Source organism: Lasioglossum baleicum, chromosome 3 (assembly GCF_051020765.1).
Source record: "Lasioglossum baleicum chromosome 3, iyLasBale1, whole genome shotgun sequence".
NCBI lineage: Eukaryota > Metazoa > Arthropoda > Insecta > Hymenoptera > Halictidae > Lasioglossum > Lasioglossum baleicum.
In genome coordinates, this window is record NC_134931.1 from 10,767,183 (window position 1) to 10,791,851 (window position 24,669).

The 24,669-nt window shown below is 42.7% G+C and overlaps 1 protein-coding gene across 6 annotated transcripts in view; it reads right to left on the reverse strand.

The window, feature by feature from the left end:
- Rbp6 (RNA-binding protein 6) overlaps window positions 1–24,669 on the reverse strand; it is a 1,047,152-nt gene that overhangs the window by 589,328 nt on the left and 433,155 nt on the right. For all 6 annotated transcript variants that reach the window (XM_076447554.1, XM_076447553.1, XM_076447552.1 and 3 more), the window contains exon 3: window positions 1,099–1,180. In XM_076447554.1, the coding sequence (XP_076303669.1) occupies window positions 1,099–1,180 (82 nt within the window). The remainder of the gene's footprint in view (window positions 1–1,098; window positions 1,181–24,669) is intronic.

Here is a 24,669-nt window from a genome sequence, read left to right on the forward strand (position 1 = left end):
TTTGAAGTGTACGTAAAGAAATAAATAATATTTATTAATTTATTTACACGCTGCATTGCGTTTTAACATTATCTACAGACCGTTTACTTCGGGGATGTGCGAAACACGTTCTCTCATTCATGCGAGGTCACTATAGAGCGCACTAGCCGCGGCTATGTAACCGTCTCATTGGTCGACGGGCCATCCCCACCTTACCAGCGAACCTAAGTGGGCGTGGCATACAAGCAAGACGCCCTCCAAAGCCATATATGAAGGTGACGATAAGGATGACACCGTAGAGAGGTCAGCTAAGAACGTTTCGAGAGTTCAAACATATTTTAAGATCCAAAATTGCTGAGTCATTGCTTCCGATGCATCTATTTACATTACATGATAAAGAATCACAATCAATCTTCATTTTTCGACATTTTTATCGCTACAAATGACTAAACGATCGAATCGATGGACACAGTAATTTGGTCGGAGTTTAACTTAAGAGATGCGGTTAGCATAATGCACAAGACTATAACGCAGCTTGCATGTCTCTGCGAGCACGCGAACGCAGAATGCGGCGGCGCGGCTAATAAGGGGTCTAGGAATCTTTGGTCTACCGTCAAACGCCCCCATAACTCAGGATCAAAAGGGAACAGCGTCCCATAAAACCGCGTGGCGATAAGCGATCGCGAATACTCGCGCCGATTAAAACTCCGGATGCCTCTCGCGGATGCTATCACGATGCATAAAACTGCTCGATGGAAAGATTCTTAACCGTGGAATTGAATACGCATCACGCGCGCATGTTTCTTGAGGGGTTATTCTGGTTTTTCATTTTCAAAAAATTGATTTTTATGCATTTTCTTCAAGGATAAGTATTGTACAGTATGTCTGCAAACGGATTCGGTTGAATTCGTAAAGTTTACGCAATTGTAGACGTTTGTATTACTACAGCAGTCAACATACATATGTTTTGTAAACATTATTCAAAAATTTATAGCTAACCTAATTCTGATTATTTCTACTTAAAAAAATAACTTGAGTACATTATTTATGGAAAAGATCCCTGAAAATTCGGAAACCAGAATACCTCCTTAAAGTGAAAAAAAATACTCCACGACTCACCTTGATCGTCGCGTGGTGGGATCTTTCATGACCATGATTTCTGTGATGTCCCCATACTTGGTGAAGTACTCCCTGAGGCTCTCTGTAACAATGGGAAATAATGCTTTAATCAGAGTTGCTTTCTAGTGCTCAATATAGCGAACGCCATGGATCGCACAAATTATGCGCGTATGAATCAAGTGCTACGAAACAGCTGTTTCAGTGAAGTAATTGGGTCTTTCAATTTCGTTTTATCCTCCACGACGATGTCTGTTTGATAACTGTTGTCGGGAGCAGTCTATAAAAGTCGGAATTTGCATAGCTATTCAGGACCTCGCTACGGGATGATGGAATTAAAATCGAGGGAACGTGTTTGCCCGGATATTCTTGCCTCGAATATGAATTTTAGATGAATCGCTAACACGACGCTTTAATTTCTGCGAGCCCGCGCGTCTGAGAAAACTTCGGCGACCGTGGTACGTATAATGTTGCCTCACGTTTGATTTAATATTGATTCTCAATTCCATCGAGCCCGCCGCTAACGCGCACGCAATAATCCGTACGAAACTGAAATATTTTATGCAATTTCGCGCTATCGCCGCCGGCTATCTTTATGCCGTGTTTTACGAGGGTTCGCAAAAAGGGGGTCATTATAATAGGGCATGCAGCGGGCGTTACTAAAAATTCGATCGATCGGATATTATTATAAGGGCCGTTGCGGGAGGTTGGGGGGGAAGGGTGATAATGGCGGCTCCTTCGATGAACTCTTCGTTAAAGATGATTTATTATCGGTCGTTATCTTGGCGAAAGGAGGGTCCATTTTCAGAACGCAGCCCCGGCCGAGTCACCAATTACAGAGAACATAATGAAACTACCAGACCATTTCGTGAATCATATGATACGAGGGAAAATTTACGAGTAGCCGTTTCCTGTCGGTTATCGGCAACACCGCGCTCGTTACTTCCAACCTAAAGAATAATTTTAGCAAATCAGTCGCCATGGAGAGTTTTCGCTGAACCCCGGGAGCCCTCCCCCCTCCCCGCCCCCAAGTCACGTGGGATTGCTGAACGCGAGGAACTGAATTTCAACGTTGAATAATCGCGAGGGTCTTATCTCGCTCTTCCTCGTTCAGAATCATAGCTGCTCTCGAACCAGACCGAACCAGGCCGAACCAGACCAGAGCAGACCTTTTGTGAAAGCAAACTAGAAACGCCGAGGCACGCGAACCGTTTCGAATTCTACGGCCCTGGGAATTGACAGCTGAATCCTCAGCAATGTCTCGAAATTATCGTAGAATTTTAAACGCCGTTGTAGAACACCGCAATAATAGATTCACTAGCTCAATCCCAGGCTCAGCTCGTTCAGTTGTCGAAAACGGAGAATGAATATGCATCGTATTCGCTGACCTATTTTTTAGCAGAACATTCTTGAAAGAAATCTTGACTCTTGTACTTCTACTTGACTTCGAGGCTCATAAAAAGCCCAAGTATTATTAACACATCGTAACATGTTCATGAAATATTAAAACGTAAGAGATTTCATCAAATTCCTCAGCTTCCTACGGTAAGATTAACATCTTTAAACCCTTCTAATAAAACCGGCGCAGACCCATGACGGAGACGTTACACTTGAGTACAAACGTTATTAAGTACACAGCAATTAAGGGAACAGAGTGTCTAAGCTCCACGGCAAATTAATCCCTAAAATTGATATTCATGGTACGAGATTGCTGAAGGAAGGAGATCAGACATGAAATAGTACTATCTAATATAACGCCGTGTCATAATTATTACACATGGCTACATTCAATTTTTTGAAAAGAAATTCTGAAGCCATAATGCCTTGACAAATGGAAAGAATAAAAGTACATTTTATTCGTTTCCTATTAAAATTCTACTGATTTAATGTTGGTACACCATTCATAATAGTTTATAATGTTAGAAGCATAGACCTCTTAATTTAGGCATAAATGTATGATGCTATACCTATAAGAATCTTCTTGTATAATAGAATTGAATTAGAAGTAGTATACGGATCTTATTGTAAAATAAAATTTTATTTTCTACTTTTATTGTCATCTGCAGCAAATGTGTATACAAAATGTCAGCAAGATTGGACTATGACTATGGAAAGAGGTTTAAAATTCGATTACAAGATTCGACGCATACAATAACAACACGGCAAGTTAATATAAGCGTGGTACTAAAAACTGTCTTCATCAATTGTTAGGAACAGGATCAAAATGAAATTTGTATTCTTCTCTAATAATGTCAGTAAGATGCTAGTAATGCATCGATATTCTCAAATATTTTTATCGTTTTGCCTGTTTAAAATGTTATGCATTCGTTTTTGTCATAGATGCATATACTCCACAGTCTAATTATAGCACATTCCTCTATTAGTTTCCGACCAGAGTACAAATGAAGTCATAAGTAATGGGGTTCAGCAGGCTCTCGCAAAATACAGAATGCAGGTCATCGCGGGAGCACGTGACGCAGTTAGGAAACGCGTTGATTGCTCGTCGCGTTTGAACAAATTCCGGCTGCGTTTCAAGGATTGCCAGTACAAACTCCTCGGGATTCGAGTTCTCGATGTCAGTGGTGTGGGGGGAGACGTATCGGCCCGAGTGCGCGACGAGGAAGTTCGTTAACGCTAATTAGAATTATTAGATAACAATGTAAGTCGACGGTACCGAGCGTAATCCCCGTCATTTATGAACACGCTGCGTGCGTTCGGCTGAGAGCTTCGGCTTAGCTTAACACCGTAGAAAATTAATTGCGCACACTTGACAAGTTAAGCCGCGGCGTGTAATTAAGAAATATCTGATGTCAAACTTTCGCCTGGAAATTCATAGCCGCTGCCGCCGCTGCGTCGCTACACAGGCATTCGATACCTTATCGACTAGCATAAAAGATTCGTCGGATAGAAGAATGATTTAGCTCTGGGGGGGGGGGTGGATAATGAAACAGTAGATAGACGGAGAGGGAGAGAGAAAGAGACAGAGAGAGAGAGAGAGAGAGAGAGAGAGGAAAAAACGGAAACAGAGAACAAACGACGTACAATTGTTTACCAGACGTTTAATGGTCTTCCCCCTCCTGCATCGTTCGTCGTGTAAAATATACTTCCCGGTTAAAAATTTATCGCCATTTCCGCGTCATTTATTACACAGCGCGCTGTGTCCACCGTATGAAATATTTCATTCGGCGTTGAGAAAACACATCGTATTAGTCAACGGCCGCTGCGAGGGTAAAGGGGAACAAATTTTTTCCCTTAAGCCCTTTCTTAGGCGGTTATACTCACATTAAACATACATTCGCAGATTTATTGTAATCCGCGGCTTCGAGTGTGTCTGTGTGCACAAGGGACGTTTATCTGCGATGGTTACGCCAGTTTAAAAGGGAAACCGGGTGAAGCATGTTCGAGTGAAATATATTATCCGGGGGAAAATGCATGGCCTACCGAGTTACTGTGTTTCGATAGTGTACGAGCGAAATTGATTGCGAAACGCGAGTAAAATGTCTGACACCGGTGTCTGCGGCTTCAGAGTTTAAAAGCAACTATAGATATTCGGAAAAAATTAGATGTTCGAGTTTCTTGAAAGGGGCGGTTCTTGAGGTAATTTGAACCGACATTTTCATTTGGAAAAATGTCCGCTATTTAAAATAATGCGATGCGAAAGAACTGATAAACTTATTTTTTTTTAATATTGACTTCAACATTTCCATAATTATGGTCACATGTGTGTGTTTACTACAGTATACTTTAAGTCAGCTTTGCAGTTCGTCTCCTAATTGAAGGACTGAGTCACATAAGCTTTAATAGTCAATAACTTCAAAAATATGTATTTTAGCTTCAGATCTCACAGAAAGGTGTTTCTAAAAAGGCACAGTAGGTATAAACTTTCGCTGAATGAAATCGGTTTCTATTCATTGAAGAACGGAATTGGCTCTTTGATAATCAAAGAGTGGCATGAGATTTGATATTGCGGAAAAATTTCTGACAGGCTTCAGCAATTTGTAGCGGTACAACTGTTGGTCGGTGCTATCCCTCTGACGAGAGAGCACCCTCTTGACCTCCTTTATAGGTATATATCAAAAGGGTGAGCTCTGGCCGCAGGCCAACATGGACACGCTCCAAATATATCTTACACCCTATCTAATTATACGCTATTTTATCCAGATCGCTCTGAAGACCTCGTCATGCGCGGTAGTTACTTGCCTATTCGGTCGCGAGCGGTATTCGGCTTCGATAAATTGCAGCTGCGCCATCGCGATACCCTGTCAGGGACATTATCGTGCACACGGTTAACGTGCATTTTATTATCTTCTGCTCGGTTCTACCATCCGTGTGATTACCGTCGACCAAGATATATATCTTCGGAAAAATCCAAGATTAACTTGACCAATCTCTGTTGGTTACATTCATCTCGAATCTCCCTGCAGTATCTCATAAAGTAGATCATTTTTCTTGAAGTGAAACCACCCATCATGGCGTCATCACTAGACTGCGGATTGTATATATGTAGTTATACCAGAAATTAGCGGGTGACATTCGAAACAGTAACAAAATTTAATTAATTAAAATACGAAAAGACATTCGTATTTCGTTCTTGTTCCTTAAAAGTGATGCAAACAATTTTTATTTTCCATAAAAATTCGCAGTATGTATAACCATCCTCATTTGTATTAACCTTGGTGGTCAACGCTTCAGACTGAGTTCGTTAAGAACAAGGCATAGTAGATTTGTATCCTTTATTCTTTGCATTGTCATAAGGACTGACTAAGGGAGTATCTAAAATTCTGGTTTATAATTGTTAGAAACTTTTCGAAAAATTGTAAAGCTTAATGTTTCCTCGGAAAATTAATATAATTAATTTTTCTTCGGTTTTTTCCAGCTAAGGCATAACATAATTTGCTAGAGTTTAATTCCATTTCGTTGAGCACCAGAAGAAAGAAGGATCCAGTCTCACTTCCCGTAACTTTCCGACGCAAAAGATTCGGCTAAAATGTGTTCGATTTTATTATTCATTGAAAACACCATCTCGGACATTCAACCATTTGATGGACGGTTATCAAAAGTGCCTGTGGCAAGTGGATTCGGTTAGATAGCGTTGCTATCCTCTTCACAGCACGGTTTCCCGTCGGTGTTGGTCCGGCAGCCGCGAAGAACGGAACAATCGTTCGGAAGAAGTTGGGGAAAAGAATAGGATCGGTTTCCCGCGCGAATAATTGGACGGAACGTCTCAATTAAATCAATCAGAAGGCTGAATATAAATCGGAGTTCTTTTTCTTCGTCTTTCCCCTCGACACGGGAAGCGTCTCGATCGAAAGATACACCCTGGACACAATTAAGAAGTAATGAGACCTCTTATTAAGTTAATCCTTTTTAGCGGCGCCCTGGGAAAGTATTAAATTTCTTTTCAGGATCGTTTCAGCGTGCTAGCTGCGAAGAGCTGTAATGAATTATCGCGGTGTATTATTAAATTTGATTGTTATACTCTAATGGGAAAAGTGTGGTAGGAGGGCCACGGTGTGCGGCAGTCAGACGACAAAGTGGAGCGCTTATTGTTTATTCAGTAGACGGCGTTAATCAATGAATTATTGGTGTTCCCAGGTCATTAGCCGTTGAATACCACCTGTTTGGTAACGAGCTGTTCGCATAAATTACATCATCCTACGGAATTAATTAGTGATACTTAATTAGTATTCTCGGGAAATTTAGGCAGCCCTTCTTTGCCGGTAACTAACGGCGAGCAATTTGAATGTTACAGTTATTCGCGCGGCGCTAATGATGCCCGGAGTGTATCTGGAGTGCTTCGGCGAACCTAATTTTTCGCATGTGCCCAACGGAATTAATTTCCTCTTTGCCGCCGATGATTATTTAGTATAGCCCCAACGCTCCTGTTTATTCAATCTACTTTTGCAAGAAAAAGGTATCGGTTTAATTGCAAAAGAATATTGAAAATCCTAGAAAATCTGAGAATGACTGATACAAAAACGGTAATTATACAGAAACGGTCTGCCTACTCCGATTTTGATGAAATTTAAATATGTTATACAGCAACACATTTGGAACAATTTTTTCCTTTTCCAATATAGGGGGGGTCGCTTTTAGTTTTCGAGATATTTGCAAAAAACTATCGCTAATACTGTATTGAATTTTTCGTATTCTTGCTCGCTCCGTGGCAACGTAAGCCTGTCCCGGTGCGGCGTTTGTTTACATTTTGACGCTGTCGAGGTGAGAGAGAAAACAGGGTCTCACTCTGGTCATGTATATATAGGGTGAGCTTTCAATTTTGAAAGAATACTTGTGGATTTCCGTATGCGTGGTCGGGCCGGCCCTCTCCGCCCCCCACCGCCTAACCCTAACTAATTCTGATCTCATGATTTTTCCATTACTGGTTCAAATTCTGTATGACGGCTATATAGAATGAAAAGATTATGCGATCAGAATTAGTTAGGGTTAGGTAGTGGGGGGCGGAGAGACCACTCATACGAAAATGTAGGAGTAGTCTTTCAAAACTGAAAGCTCACCCTATATATGTATGTATGGTCAGAGTCAGACCCTGTTTTTTCTCTGATCTCCGCAGCGTGTTTACAAGCAATATGTACTTACGTTACCGCGGAACGTGCAAGAATACGAAAAATTCAATACAGCATTAGCGATAGTTTTTTGCAAATATCTCGAAAACTAAAAGCGACCCCCCTATATTGGAAAAGGAAAAAGTTGTTCAAAATGTCAATATCTATAACATATTTAAATTTTATCAAAATCGGAGTAGACAGACCTTTTCTGTATAATTACCACAAAAACTATACCTGACGCATTGCGAACCAGCATTATTTCTAATCTATTGAATCAAAAAATTAAATACAGCTAGAAATGTAGTATTTGATAAATATCTGTTCCATATTATTTGGGAATAATAATTGTCTTATTGCTATTCAAGATCGTGTGCTATGCAAGAAAATAATGTTTGATCGCAACAGGGTGTACAAAAGCGAATTTTGCAGAATGTCGAAGAATTGATTAGTACCGATAAAGGGCGTAGTATTTTCCGCGATGAATCGGTCATTTTCCAGATTCCGGTCCTTGTCCCTTTTATTGGAGCCCTTAACTGCCAGCCTCCCTTATTCTTGGACCATGAAATCGTCGTTAAATCCGAGAGGCTGTGGCGCATTCACTGATACTCTTTTAATTTGTCTCGCCCCGGATTGATGGAAGCAATTACGTCGTTCACAAGGAGACACCCTTAAAATGTCCCCCGACCTGTGAAAATTTACGGACATCATTTATTTAATCGTTCCTCGATTGAAGTTATACTTCACGTGGGGATTCGCCGCCGATGCATTCTCTCTTACTTGATCCTATTCGATGATATGAATCTCGGAAGGAGACAGTCCGAAGCGCTTCTTACGATCTTGGCTTGAAAATATTTTCTACCGACACTGGGAACTATCTCTTCCATGAGCCAATGTTTTACATTTACCACTTTCACTATATAGCTGTGTGCTTTAGCACATTCACGTTGGCCCATTGCTGGAAAGAAGTTGACAAAAACATTTTGAAACATTTTCTTCTTGTTCGTGATTCGTGTAATTTACAGTGAATCACAGTTATATTCGAACACTTTTCAAAGGACAATAACATTTTTAATATCAGATCAAACAACTTGGATTTTCTTTTTGAAAAAGAACAATTAATTTACTACATGACGTGAAAAAGAAATTTTGAAAAGATTGCAATTGGTCGGAATTACAAAGAAAACAATAGAAGTTGATGTTCACAACTTTTTTATGTGGACCAATATTGAAAATTTAAAAAATTCCTTTGGGAATCTGTGTCCATTATACGTATCCTGAAAGTTTCATCAAAATCGGTAGATGCAGAAAAAACTACAGTCATTGAAAGATGCAAAAATCCTTGGATTTATTTCTGTTACAGGCTGAAAATCTTGAAAAACTGCAAGTTTCATAATCTTTAAACATTTGCAGCTTATTGCATGTTTTTGATGAAATTTTCAGAATATGTTTAATTGACACAGATCTACAAAATGTATTTTTAAAATTTTCAATTGCACTGGCCCCCATATGCAATACATATATTCTGGATATTCTGGCGATTGAGATACAATTTAGAACGAGATGATTCGTTTTTACGAAAGTCAATTTTTTATGCAATTTGGGGAAAATATGGATTGGATGCGGTTCTTTATGATTCAGTTTATTATTCCCTGTACAAATTCGAGGTATATTAATCTAGTGGCGGTGCAACGGTAATAACTATTTCCGTGGCTACACAATAATATTAAATGCAGTGCATTAAACGCTGTTGAATCCGTGTTCCCAACGAATTTCGCTAACACGTAGCGGCAATAAATCATTCGTGGCAACTGCATTATTACTTTACATTGCGTAACGTCACGGTGTAATTAACATCACGGGCAATTAGCATACACCGAAATAGTTAAAAATCTGACCACTCGAACCGTTTCAAGCGGAATGGTAGAATACGGAACAATGTAATTACAAAGTAAGTGGATAATGGGCGAAATAAGGGGGAAATGGGTGCTTTTATAATCGTGCTGTGTGTTCCTGAACGATTGATGGGGCTCTAACGGTAAAATACAAGAAAATTACAAAGTACAGTAATATATAATCGACTTCAAACCTTCATAAATTGCAAAGTCAAAGATACATCACTATATTACCTGATTGTAAACATGAAAACCAAAGGGAACTACATTAATTGTACTAAAAACTCTTTTTTTGTAACGAAGAGTGTGTCAGGCTTTCAGGGATTCCTATTAATCCTGGTTAACTAAACTACTATATAAAAGTGAAAATTGGAAAATCGATTACATTATTCTTCAATGAATTCAACTGATAAATTTTGTTTCTTTCTACGTGGTAAAACACCTCTGTTCGTTTGTTTGATTGCTTTGATACGGTTTCACGAACATAATATATTTTACAGCTAAATGTGGATACCCATAAGAGTTTATTGAAGGAGAAATTTGTCGGAATATTTAAAATTATTAAAGTTATAAAACAGTGGATATAGTACTGCATAGTTGCAGAAAATGTACACGGAGGACTACAGTTACGTTTAGTCCTGTAACTTTCGTAACCGTTCGAATATTTCAAAGAAACTTTTTGCGAATTATTCACGAGAAACTTTTAATATCACTAATAAAAAGTCATCGATTCTTTAAATTCCACCAGCTCTGCATCCCCTAATAGCCCATGTGCGATCAAAGCCAAGAAAAATCGTATAGCACCAACTGCTTCTAATACAACCGAGTACTCTATCTTACTCGCGATCACCCCCATTGTTCTTGTCCGGGTGCGTCCAAAAAATCGGTTGCCTGGTAAGCCGATCGAGGTCCGCACCGCGTTCCAGACTGGTTAAACAATTCTATTTCTGCGGATCTGGCGATTAGCATACAGCGAATCACAGAAAACCAGAGAGAGGGATGGAGAGAAAGAGAGAATCATCGGTGGCTGTGTTCGGCGACCGGGTCACCCAACGATCTCCTTCCCGAAGAGCAATGAGCCGATGCACTCGGCCCGGTTGTCAGGGCCGGAAGATGAAAGGAGAACGCAAGTGTTCGTGACAAGCGACACGATCGCACTTTCCCGGGTTGACACACTCGACCCGCAGAAACGATTTGGAACCGTTAATCTCCGGCGCATTAGCAGAACAGAAGAAGCTCCGCGCGCGAAGTTAAGGGAGAGAACCGCGCGCGCGCGGCACACTTGGCCTGCATAAATAACCGTGGTGGAAAAGGGAGAAATATTTTATTAGGTGAGAGAGTAAGAGAGAAAGTGGGAAGAACGCGACGACAGAGCGATAACGACGAGCAAAAAGGAACGAGGACCCCAGAGAAAAGAGGAGAGCGCGCCGCTTTTCCACTTGTACGCGATTACCGAAGATAAAGTCAATCGCATTACGGCGAGGAGCACCTGGCGCGTTCAGCCGCGGGCTATGTTAGCCCGAGACTGGCGTATTCGTCAACATTTATCAGGCCTATCTTGTCTTCCGGAATGGGATCCCTGGGATGGTGGCTGGGTCTGGGTGAGCAAGCGCGAGCGACCGCTCGACGAGCACGAGCGCGCCACCCGCAGAAACACCACTGAAATCGTAAATTCGCGGCGGCCAGGTCCGACTTGACGAGCCAAACGCTGCCAATTTACTCAAACGACGGAATTATGCGACACGATGCGCGCCGCTCGAATATTTTAAGCTTCACACCGCACCGCCGCCTAACGTATCTAGCTAATTTTGGAATGGCTACAGTATCGGGACCTCTTCGGGACACTCAACTTTGTCATTCTTCGCGAGTTCTTACGCGGCGAACGCTTTTCATGATTTTATTGCAGTCATTTATTCGTATCCTTTCTCTAATCAAAATTCTTTAACATGTCTTTAAACCAACACTTTTGAGGTCAATATTAATCCTTTCATTCTAGGATTAATATATCTTTTGGACTTATTTATAGATTGAACCACGGAGAATTTTACCTTACTGATAATCCGATTATCTGTAGTGCAACTGATAAAGTATTATATGTATATGTTCTAGTTTCAATTAAGATATTGAATCAAGAATTTAATTCCTTTATTAAGATCGCATTATTGCTGGATGACAGTTTGTGATTCATCGTGTTTCGTACACGCTGGAAAATTTGGTCCATTATTGTGGAGCTAGTTAAATTGAAGTGTTCCCAAGTTCGTAATAGTATGGAAATATTCAATGCATCGTTATCCGTGTGCGTCAGTAGTTTCTAATTCCGACTCGCGAAAGGACGGGGCTTCACGTTGTCACCGTCTAACATCACCATCTGGAAGGTGCAGGGCGGTGTTGCGTCAGTGTCTTCTAATTTTACGATCCTCAACAAGGTATGCAAAATTTATAGGCTACAGGACTACCCTCGATCGTAAAATGCACTGAACCTACTCACCCACGATATTACGTTCCACGTATGACCGAGAATTTAGAACTTATACAACGTAATGTATGGAATACGAACAGCTACACTGAATGACTTAATTGCCACTCGGAGATGACAACGATGTAAAACGTCGAACCCATATAAATATTTAATCGACTGATACCAAAATTCAACCGTAGATAAAACGTGATCAACGAATATAATTTACCTTATGAAGGAACCGAATCGATAGAATGACGATGTTACATTTGGCATTTACATTTTAAAACAAATGTAAACCACTACGTAGGTGGATCGTACCGTATTCGATTATATTTGAACAAGATTTAAATATTCTGTTCGTCATTTTTATGAAAGGTTAGTTAAAGACGATTAAAACGCAGTGCAATCGGATCGTGCATGTGCATCGAAGCAAAGAGAATAAAATAGCGAATAAACAATGCTTCACTTTTAACATTTCAATCCCTTGACACACAAAGACGTCACGGACACGTTCCATATACCATTGTATTAGGTCGGAAAGAATGTTCTTACGGTTTTATTATTTTGATTTTATAAGAAAAAACGCAAGAATTCTCTTTTCCACCTAATACTATTTGACGTAAAATATTATTTAATAACATCATTACAATACCATTATGATTTCAGTATTTAATACTACATATCTGCCTCACATAGATGATAAATTACAAAATAACTGGTATTCTTGGTTAGATCGAATTGTATTTAATTTATCAAGAGATTGTTGTTCCGGAAAAGATCGACAGAACATTTGAAGGAATGATGTAGCCGGGAGCCTTTTAGCGAGCGAAAACAATAATGCAGCGCAGGAAAACAATACAAATCTGGCGATCTATTCAGTCGAGACACGAAACGGAAGTTCGGATGACAGGGTTGCCTTCGATTTCGTCTCGGTAACACCGTTCCGCTAAAACGTTGGCGTGTCAGGCGTTCATTTCTCCCTCGTCTTTTTCTCTCCGTGATCTCCCTTCACCCCTCTGTCCCCGGGCCCTTCTGTTAATGCTTTTTTTCCTGCTCGTTGCACGATACGGAACGAATTACTTTGGCCCGAGAGTACCTTTTCCGATCTCTGATTCTCGGCGTGCTCATAGTCCCAGCGAAATAATTCAGCGTGCTGCCCGGGCGACCCCCTCTTCCACGAGCTTGCGAATTCCGCTCTCGCAGACGCTCTTTTCGCGGGGAAACTCGTGCAAAAGGTTGCGCGGCACCCTGAAATATTCAAATCCTACGAGCTGCCGTGTCTCCTGGCCGCAGGAAATAACGCCACCCGTTAGCGAGACCCCGACGGGAATACGATCTTCCCCACAATGAATTCGCCGGAGCTTTGTTCACCCCCTTCTGCCACCACCCACGCCAAACATTTTTCACTTATTAAAAAGGCGGACGCCGCAATTTGCCCGACGAACGGCCGCAGCTTAAGAAAATTACGCGGGCACGGATTCGGATAAGAGTGTTTTAATATTTCAAGGCACCGGCGAACCCGCTACAAGGCGTTCACGCGCGCGCTCCCGCGCCCACGCGCTCTCGAATATCTTCATTTTGTGAGTGCTCGCTATTTGCCGGTGAAGCATCGCCGAGGAAAGCGCAGCGATAAATTTCGACGGTAGACCATCCGGAGGAATTTTGCGATACGTTCCCCCCAGGAACGGAAAAATAGCGAAGCACGCCCGTGTTGCAATTTTCAAGCGAAGACCGTTTTTGGAATCTCGAGACTCGGTTACGGGCGGCAGGCCTGTCGGATTCGTCTCGGAAATTGTTACTCGCCCGTTCTACTTCACTTCTGTTATTCCACAACGCACTGGATAGTGTACCGATTACCGCAAATATGTTACAAAGTTGTTTACTTGAAGCTGCGACAACTGAGAATTTAAAATTGAGTACCGATTGGTTCGGATAGTCGAGGTTCTACTATATCGTAAATTAAACAAGTAAATACGATCCAAATTGTGTCGTGTTTGGTATCGTATCAATCAGGGACACGTCGCGGATATGTTGGTAAAAATTTGGTAAAAAAAACGATTAAGAACAGAGAAGAGATTCGTCACTTACAATTAGTATTGTCTCACTGATACTCTGGTATCTGGTCGATGTTTTGTTTCCTCGCTATCCTGTTCTATGTTCGTCACTGGCGACTATGTTCACCAATGTGTGTGTTTCCAAAAGAATGTATCCAGCAAATTTAATGTACCGAAGCATCAATTTTACTTATGTATTATCAGACATAGTTTAAAATGTTGCATAAGAATTAGCAAGGATTGAATAAATTGTCATAAATATAGGAAATGAATGTAACTGGTTTCAATGATAGTTGGACTACATTCTTTATGGGTGAGAATTTAAGACCGAGGAAAATCTAAAATAGCGTTTTATCGAGACATTCTTCGCGGTAAGGAGGCCTTCCTAAGGATGAGAGGGTAGGACATATATAGTTTTCGGTGGAAGCTATCGCGACCCGTTAATACAATCGCCCGCTCGCCACTCTTTATCTTCCATTGATTTATCCACCTATACCCTCTGCCGGCGGCGCTCGCGCGGCTCGTAACACCGAGCAGTAACTCCGCGTTTATTCAAATGATACTTTAGGTTGAGCCTTGAGCGTCCTCCGACGAAGGATAAGTAATCCAGGAGGATTCGTGGCGACGGAACAGTGGCGAAAGTAGAAAAGTAGAACCGGGGAGAAGGAAACAGGGAGGTCGTGCTGGGTGGACGGAGGCGATCGAGGATCACCGAAAGATAGAGAGAAAGAGAGAGGCCACCGTAAGATAGAAGGAAAAGAGAACAGAAAGCGACGAAGAGTGTGTAGAGAAAGAGCGAAATAGAAATGTGAAATTGCGGAGGCAGAGAGCGCGCGAAAGAGAGAGTGACATGATAACAAAAGGAGAAAGAGAGGAAGGTAGATGAGGCCATTCGTTTCAATGAACGGCATCGTGGTATGAGAGTGCCATCCCCTTTTACCTCTTCCTTCGTCTCCTATCCCCACGCTTCTAGGGTATCCACGTTTTTGCTATACATAGAATGGAATAGAAGTTGGTATGTAGAACTTTATGCGAGTCCTTTCTGAATAGAAAAACACTCGAGAAGACCAACGCTTGCGATCTCGCTTTTTTTCCCCTCCTGCTGCTCAGCCTCTCTCTCCCTCACCCTCTCCCTCTCCCTCTCCCTCTCTCTCTCTGTCTCTCTCTTCTTCTCTTCTCTGTTCTCACAGTCTCCTTAGCTTCCAAGCCTGCGTCTACGCTATTGCCCTCTCTTGTAACCCTCGCCGCCTCCATCCACCCTCGTTTCTCTAGGTTGGAGATCTCATTTGAATGAAACCCACGGTCCCAGCATCCCTTTTTCTCCTCTATTCACTATCGCCCCGGCAGTCAAGGCTGCAGCTCCTCGACAGTACCAACCAATATGTTCTGAGGACTCGATTTCACGTAGCGAGAGCTCTATAATGCGAGACGGAAGATCTTTCGAGAGGAAAGCAGCTAGAAAAGGAGGAAGGAAGGACGGAAGGAAGGAAGGAAGGAAGGAAGAATGGGAGGATTGTACCAACATTCTCAGACTGAATGGTAATCCTGAATTTGCTCCACTGGGCAATCTTTTTCGGTATCCTCGAATTGATAACTGCGCTCAAGTGTGGAAGCGACGTGAAATACCACGGGCGCCGCTCTTTTTGAGAACCGTTGTAGCCCGATGCCAAAGGCTGCCATATTTTCCAGGATGCACTGAATATTCCTTAAAAATTATACTGACAGCATTTATTAACGTTTGAAGCGGACTACTTTTTGCTTTGATCGATGCAAACTTTAAATATAATAAAAGTTGGATCGATGTTTAAGGACGTCATCGTTCTAAACGCAATTTCTTAAATAGGTGTGTAGACGAATCAGGATAGCACCGCAATTGCAATTGTGAGTTTCTACATATAATTATACCATTACAGAAAGATTCAAGTAAGCAGAAATCGTGCATACTTTCTTCGTTGCTGGTTTTCGTGAATTAGAAACAGCACCATTAAAGCTTATAGATACTTTTACAAATTCGAAAACGAATACACTGAAATGTCCCGAAACGATTCAAGATCGACTCGAATCTCGTCGAATCGATTTTCCCAAAGCATCCCGTATCGATTACAAGTAACGAGTTGGATCGATCGAAATCTGCTCGATCCGCAATCTTCGTGGCCCAACAAACCCGACAGCCGGATAGACAGGCACGTAGAGTTTCATCGAGTTGTCGGCGGTGGACGACAGCAATTACCCGACGACGCCCGGGTGTCGTGTACACCGAATAAACAAATAAACATTGCCCCGTTGGACAGACTAGGAACACACGCAGTCATTCTGGCACCCTATCTCTGCACCTCTGGGCTATATTGCAACGGGATGAGGCAGAGAGAAGTGGGGGAAGAAAACCGAAATGAGGGGTTACGGTTTGCGAAAGGGGAAAGAGTTGAGAGGGGTCAGCTTGGTCTCACATTGCTCTCCTTCGCGTGCCGGTCTATTTTCGCGAATACACAGCATCCCAAAAAGACCACGATACGTACTCGCGCCGTCTTGCTTTTACGGCGCACCATTAACGGCTCCGCTCCGAGAACATAGAACGATTGGGTCACTAGCGAGGAATCCGCGAGACTCACGGTGATTCATTGTTCGACGACGAATGGATTTTCTCGGGGCACTTGCAAAAATTTTGCTTGATAAAAGTAATTTTCAAGAGAGAATAACTCCGACGATGCTGCACGACTAGGTACTTATTTGTCCTGCTGATAGTGTGTTCACGAGTCAGTTAATCCAGTATCTGCGAGCTGAACGAAGAATTGTAGACTTATTAGTAGACTGCGAATATTATGCGTTTGTGACGAAAATGGCTGGCTGCAATTTGAAACAGTGAAAAAATTAAAAGAATTCGAATCAACCGGTACATTGCTGGCAAATTATTGAAACTATTAAGGAAAGAACGAAATTTTTATGTGGCTTCTGTGTGCTGCAATTGTTAAGAGGAATTTTTATTTTGTATAAAAATCCTTATTATTGGTTACCACAGTGGACTAAGAACCATGATACGACGCCCGCGCGTGATGCAGGAATTGTTCGTGCTCTTACTTTATTTTGTATAACGTGTATAACCAAACTGTGGATAGAAAGAAACAGGAGATGCATAGGAAAAAGGGGCGAAAAGGGATGAATAAAGCTTACATTTAGAAACTATAAGTGTAGATACCTATATACACATAGGTACAATGAATTTGATAGGCCGACGGGATCCAATAAGTTTCGGCAGGGGGTCAACGATGGCGGATTAAAATATACGGAATCTGAAAATTTTACTACCAGCTGTCACGAACGCATTCATCTTTAGATCCTGTGGAAGGGACCAACCGGACCGGAAGCGGGCATTGGTAGCGAGTAGGAAAATTAAAGTCGGATCGATGGAATTTAAAATAAAAAGTCGGGGGGTTGGCAGGTCCGCTAATATCGGTAATGGCGGAGTATTACGAGCAACCACGAGGAGATAAAAGCATTCGCGTGTGCTTTATACACCGCAGGGTTTGGTAAACCACCGCCGGGAGGAAGACATATTAGTTAGTCATTTTCCTCGAAGGCCGATCTGCATAGCAAGGGGGTCAAGGGACGTCGGGGGATCGAGACAAAGGGGAAAGGGGGGCTTGGTTGATTTCATAGGCACATATAGGCCGAAACGTAGTAACGAAGGAAGGGATGACAGAACCTGGAGCTTACCTGGCCGCGAGCCAACCCCACTCCCAGAAGTTCGTGATAGTGCATAGTCGGTGTATAGTCAGGAGTGCATAGTCGGTGTGCACAGTGGGTACCCGGTGCTCAGCCCCACCACTCGGTCGCATGGGTGCCCGCATTGCAGCTATGGCCCACCATCCTAATGATGGCAACCACGCAGGTACAAATCTACCCACCCTCTTGGCGCCCTCTCATTTCTACCATATCGTTCCAGCTGAACAAGAGGGCGCCCTCCTGCGCAGTTGCTCGCGCGATTTTCTGCTGACACTTTGCCCTGATACCGCTCTTTGGCGCCCGTGACACTTCCGTTTTCCCTGAACGCGCCCCCTCCCCCGCCACCTACACACCCTCTACCGATCTCTTGCGCTTTCTCTTTTGCTCTCGCAGTCCTTCTCGTCGCCTCCCCCCTCTATCTCTCTCTTTTTCCTCTTTCGAACCCGCTCACCCTTCGCTTCAGCTCGCGCATTCTCTTCTTCCCCATCTACCCAGCCACGGTCTCTCTATCTCCGCATCCATCTATTTGTCTATTCGCATCTGTTTCGCGGTTAACCCAGTTTCGACCCATTTCGCTCCTCGCGCGCCGGCAAAGCGATGATGAATACCTATGGTCGAGGAAACCTGGCAGCCTCGATTGGAAAGCGGTGAAACTTAAACGAAGCCAACGGTTATTCAGTATTCCTTCCAGCCGCCGCACCGCGCCGCGCCAAGGCGAGCGAGCCTCGACGGGTTTCGACGGGCTGATGCCCCCTGGCTGACGCAATTATTCAAAAATTTTTTAAATTTTATTTGGATTTGCTCTGGGTGCGGTATAAAAGCGTATACAGTTGATGGTCTTTGAAATTGTTGGAAGTACAATGAGATTCTTGAAAAGGTGCTGAATATTAAGGTAGGCAACAGTAATGTCAGTATATTTAATGCAAAACGTTGTATATAATTTATGAAACAAAATAGTCATTCGAACATCCTTTTTATACGGTAGAAATTATGCATTAACAGAATTGAAACTATATTTTTCTCTCCAAAGATACTGTAAAATAAAAATGTAAAACATAAATTCCCAGTGCAGGAGATACAATAATAAATCTAACGTTCCAGTTGTTGTTTCGATAAATAAATTACTTTTAGTTTAAAGAATTTCTATGGCTGCTGGACGCGCGCAGTCGACGAGTTAAATTATTGAAAAATTAAATGGATCGACCTGCGTTGCCGTCCATTGTTGATTGACACACGATCGACTATTATTAAATATCTGTCGGTGGAAGCTTATTATTCACAGCGTGTTATTATTAGACCACGAATATTTATACCAGTTCGATTTTCTGTGGATTTACGTGCAGGTGGATAGCAATTTATTCCTATTAATATTCGTGATAAAATGAACCCAAATATTTCTTATAAATTTTATAATTGTTTATGTATTTCTCGCTGTATCTCATTTTACGTACAATGGAACAGCAGTTTATAAACTGTGGTACAAATAACGAATCAAATTTGTTAGTTTGAGGCCTCGTTTTCGAGGAAAATGAGTTTGAAAATTCGGCATGCACGTGCTCTAGTATTTACGATAAGTAGGATGGGACGACCATAATCAGACAGTGCCAGTCGACTCCCACTTCATAGCACGCGTGTCTATAAAATTTTTTGTACATCTTTTTGTACACTGGACTAGAAAATTAATTTTAATTGGGATCTTATTGAGCGAACTATCACATTTCATTAGGATCTGAACGATGACTAACAATAAGAACTAAAAGTTTAAAAATCTACGAAGGAGAAGTTTCTGGAAGTTCCTCAAATTTTCAGCATTCAACACACGTCTGAGAATAGAGTTCTTTAATTTACAAAAAAACTAAACTTGCTAATATAATAATTCATATAACCGAAGATAAACACATTCTCTCCAGCCGCACCAAAGCAAAACCATAAAAATCCGGCGCCCTTATGCAAGGGTTCGGAACCCATAAAAGTTCAGAACCGTTGCAGCAAAATATTCCAATGCATTCAGCTTTCTGGTTCATCAGAATCCGGCAATAATAATCCTCGGCATCCTTCGGAAGTATCCGCGGGAAAAGGATTGGCGAGACCCGGAAGACAAGAAGACTTGGATGAGAAATGGCGACCGATACACGCAGCTTATCCATCGGAATGGAATTCCCGTTATCATAGATTCCTGTCTCTGGCGAAATCCCACGAACGCGGGAGTACTCGGGGTTAATCTTATTCGTAATGAGACGGGTAAGTATCGCGGTGATTCCTTGGACGGAGAGAAAAGCGTCGGTGACTAAGAAGATCGTAGGGAAGCACCGGTCCGTGGAAGAAACGAGCGAGAGAGATACAGAGGGAGAACCGGGATCCGGGAAGCGAGACGGGACGAAGATTTCATTCTTGTTACTCCTGGCGACATCTTTAATTCATCGAATACGGATTGCAGGCTGAATCCTTGATGAGCTTTATTCCACATCCGCGCGCTCGAACTATCGGATCGGATGAGAGATTCTCATACGATAATACTCCACGCTAAGCCACTGTTCCACGTCTCACTTATACGTCCTCCGTCGTCTCCTTTCTCGTCCCTGTTCTTCTTCTTCGCCCATCTCCCTCAGTTTCTTGCTCCGCTACCTCTCACCGGCGTTCAACTTCAGAAGCTCTAACCGAGCTTTTTCGACTTCTACCCCAACCCAACTTCTCTCCCTCTCTTGCTACTCTGTCGGTTCCTCCTCTCTCGCTTTCTCTATCTGGCCAACGCCGAAGAACGTTCACTTTCCAGCCGAGCGCGGGCGTTTCGCTCCAATCTCGGACCCTCAATCCTTTCTCGTTTTCTCGCGGGAAATCGCGCGGAAAACTAACCAGTAAGGATCCTCTCCGCCGCGTTTCCGTCGAGCTCTCCCGTTCGTCTCGGTTCCAGCTCGTCTATCCCGCGTCGCCGGACACTATTAAGGGACCGCGTCTAGTTTCAGACGGAAACTCCGACACGCTTTATCTTCCCTTCGCTGAATAATAGCGTTTTCTGGGTCCGTTCGCGCTCGGATCGCTTTTCCACCGACGGTTCACCCGTTTCCGCGCCGACGATTCCCGGTCGCAACGATCGCTGACCGAACGGTCCACGGAAACCGATCGCATAACGCTGGATTTTGGACGGAAAATCTTTTCGTCAGCAGTCTGTTACGCTGTGCGATGTGTTTCGACGTGGGATTGTTAGTTCCGGTTGAATCGGGGCCGCTTTCGAGTCGTTTCGAAGTTGGAAAGAGTGACGATTTGGAAAGGGTGAGGACATTTTGAAAGCTGTCCGATTTAAGCTTTGAATTTGTGATTCTGTGAAATTGTGTAGTCGTCTAGCAGGTTGTTCGTTACGTGATACGAATTTTCTTGTGTTTCTTTGGAAGATTATATAAAATTCGAGATTACTCACCTGCCGATTGTATGTATTTATAATATAGTAGATGGTGTAAAAGTATCTAATAATGAAGACTGTTATAATAATAATGACTCTTCAAATCATTTGCTTCTCGTTGTACCTCTATGGAATGCTACCTGTTGCGAGACTACCATGCTTATTATTTTATGTTAACTTCGTCTTATATCAGACGAAACATCAATTTTTAACCGACGTCGAAAAAGAAGGAGGTTACTCAATTCGATCTGTATGTGCCTTTTTTTATTGCTTTTCTTCGTCTTTTTCTATGAATGTTCACCGATTACGCCGAGATGGATGGACCAATCGGAACGAAACCTTTTGCATTTTGAAGGGTATGTCTTCCGATTGGTCCCTTGAAAACAAATTTTGCATTTTGTCATTGTTTGCGGTTTTTATTGCAAATAACCAATAAGACCGAAAAACCATCCTACGGTGTTCTACAAATTCTGCTCGTTCCACTAAAAAGTGTCTAATAAAAAAATTTTACAAAAAAAATTAAACCGACTTCGAAAAAACGCACTAAAAAAATGCACTAAAAAGTTTGAGATAATTTCCATTTAATTTATGTGAATACAAACGAACTTAAACACAATACAATCTTTTCGGAGGTGGCGAAAATTGAAAATTTTCCAAATGACAGATGTTGCTGATTATGATTCCATTGGAATATGATGAACTTGGAAATCAGTAGGTCACTATAGATATCATTTGTATTCGTCTCTTCCCGTAGCAGATAGAGTACAGAGCAGTCAGAGAAGAGAGGCGCCAGAACGATTCTAACTAACAATCAACAAATTGCAGGTGGCGCGATTGGTATCGATCTGGTTGAAAAACGGCTGATAATCAGATGCGCCGTTGATTTACCATTTTCACGTGGCCGATTATGGATTTAAGCCGGACTTCCGCAAACAATCGGGGGATCGGGCTGAATCGTCCGGCAGAAGCGCAACAAAGAGCAATTTTTCCGTTCCGGTACAATACTTCCCGATTTATTCGATTTCGGCAGCGGTGGGGGCCGCTGTAACCCTGGCTCTCGCGGACAAAAGAATTATTACAAACAATATAGTGGCTGTCCGACCAGTGAATCACTGGTTTTGAAAATACGCGGAAACACAATGCTACCGGGAGCACACACTGGGCTCTCGGACCCCGTGTACCGGTCTCGCGTATTATATCGGGACACGCATTAAACGCTTCATCGTCGACGAATCCCATTCCGCTTTTAAAATGTTCGCTCCGCTCGGGAGCACGTCGATACATCGCGGCTGAAGAACAAAGCAAACGAGGCGCGATTAAATCCGATAGACCAAACGGCAGCTGATCCGCCGGCCAAAAAGCACAACAAACCCATGGCCCGCGAGTCGGCTATAAATTCGTCGGTGCTCAATTAGTCCCGAGGAAGGGACGGACACAGAAAAAAGCGAGCAAACGAGATCGAAAGGGAACGGAAAAAGAGAGACAGAGAGACAGAGGGAGAGACTAAAAATAGAAATAAAAATAGAATGATCCGATTACGATTTATGAGATATAAACGCCGGATAACCAAAAGGAATATCTGATTTCTGCCGATACACCAGACAGCCCGCGGTTTTCCGGATCCTCGCTCTCGCACAGGACGAAAGTGGAAGGAGGATGAAATACGGAACGAAGGACTTCCGTAGGATATCTCCGCGGCTGATATTACGCTGCAGCCTGCAGTGGAATATCCCCGGCCACGAGAGCGTCAAGCGTTTTTCGATTTCCAGCGGCCGTGAATGAACCCGGATAGACCTAACCCCCTGGCGAAGGTGATAGGGATGAGATTCGACGCCGCGCCCTCGTTCCGATGGCCGGGAGAGTGTCTCTCGGTGAAATTCAGAGCGCAATCCAGATTTCCGTTTCCCTCCCCTCCCTATCTCTCTCTCTCTCTCTCTCCCTGGTGGTTTCATTTTCAATGGCACGATACAATATTAGCCGCGTAACCGGTTAGGAAAAGCTGGGGTGTACGGATGGGTCTCTCCCTCTCTCTCACTCTGTGCCGGCAGCGACAGTGGAACGAGGGAACGATTGTTCGAGGGCGGAGACGCGAGACGGGGAAAACGCGTGGGCGGCAGTCGCGATTGCAAAGAAAGTCTCCGCGCCAAGGCCGGCTTAATAATTCAAATCTCTCAGTACTCGAAAAATTGAATTTAATAATTCAATTCAATAGGAAAGCCTCCGGCCTGTTACGAGCCGCGGAGACCACTCGACCGGCAGAACCCGATCAAAAATGCAATATCCAGCTCGATTTCTTAATCCGATTGCCGCTTCGTTTTTATTCGCGGTGCCTCCCCCCTTCTTTCTCCCTCTATCTGTTTCTCGCTCTCTTTTTTGTCCATCTTTCTCTCTCACCATTCGCCAGCTGTTTCCGTTTCTGTCCCGATACTCGACTTGGCCCGACCCGGCCCGACCCAGCACCCGCGTTTCACGTTCATCTATTCATCAAACACTCGGATGCTCGTCGCTGATGCGCACGTAATTAGGCCATACATATGCGATACGAGCTGCGCCGAGTGCACCAAGATACAAAATTCAACGGTAATATCTGTTACGCTCACTCGGGGGCGTTTGCTATGTACGTTAGCCGGTCGTTTGCAAAATGAACGACGCGGAAAATACGCAGAGTCTTGCGTGTAACGCAATGCCGGTCTAGTCGATCGGAGAGATGATGCGTTCGGAGAATTGCAATTCCCTGAGGAGATAGTAACACAGCAGTGCATACAACAGTATGCGTAACGTGCGTCGGTTGTGTGCAGAACAAAACTGGTGGTAGAGTTGTTAATACTAGAAATGTTGAGCATGACGCGATGCTAATGTAATTTGCTTTATGGTAGTGGCAAGGTCGCATTTGTTCAGATTGTGTACAGTTTGTACAAAAAAAGTTGTACAGAAAACATTTTTAATTTCGATAATTGTGACCGAAGAAACAAGTTCGGTAGTTCTAGTGTTAAACTAGCTTTCAATTTCATGGTTGTATTGTATATTAATGTACTTATTGTGTCCGTAACAGTTGCACATAATACGAATGCATTCAATAACATTGTTAAATGTGTCAACTAAAACTGCTCACATACTTTTAGTCGGTCGTGATTGGCAGTGAAAGTTTAATTTTCGAGCGATTTGTTTTCAAGACACCGGGATTAAAAACTGTTCTAATAATAATGTTAATAAGATGGGTAAACATTGTACGATGGAGTAGACGCGAAGAACAGACTATGGTTAACGATGATTGTCGAGACCGTAATCGGAGCAACACAAATACAATGTGATAAATTGGTTCTTGTATTGAGTAAATTACAACTTTTAATATACTTTTAAGTGGTTTGTGATGTGCTGAAGCCATCTAGCCACCTCTAAACATTTTTTTTTAAACATGATAATTTAGAGAACATTGATAATCATTTTAATCTTACTTAGGGCTAAAAAGTTTGCTAAAAACGAA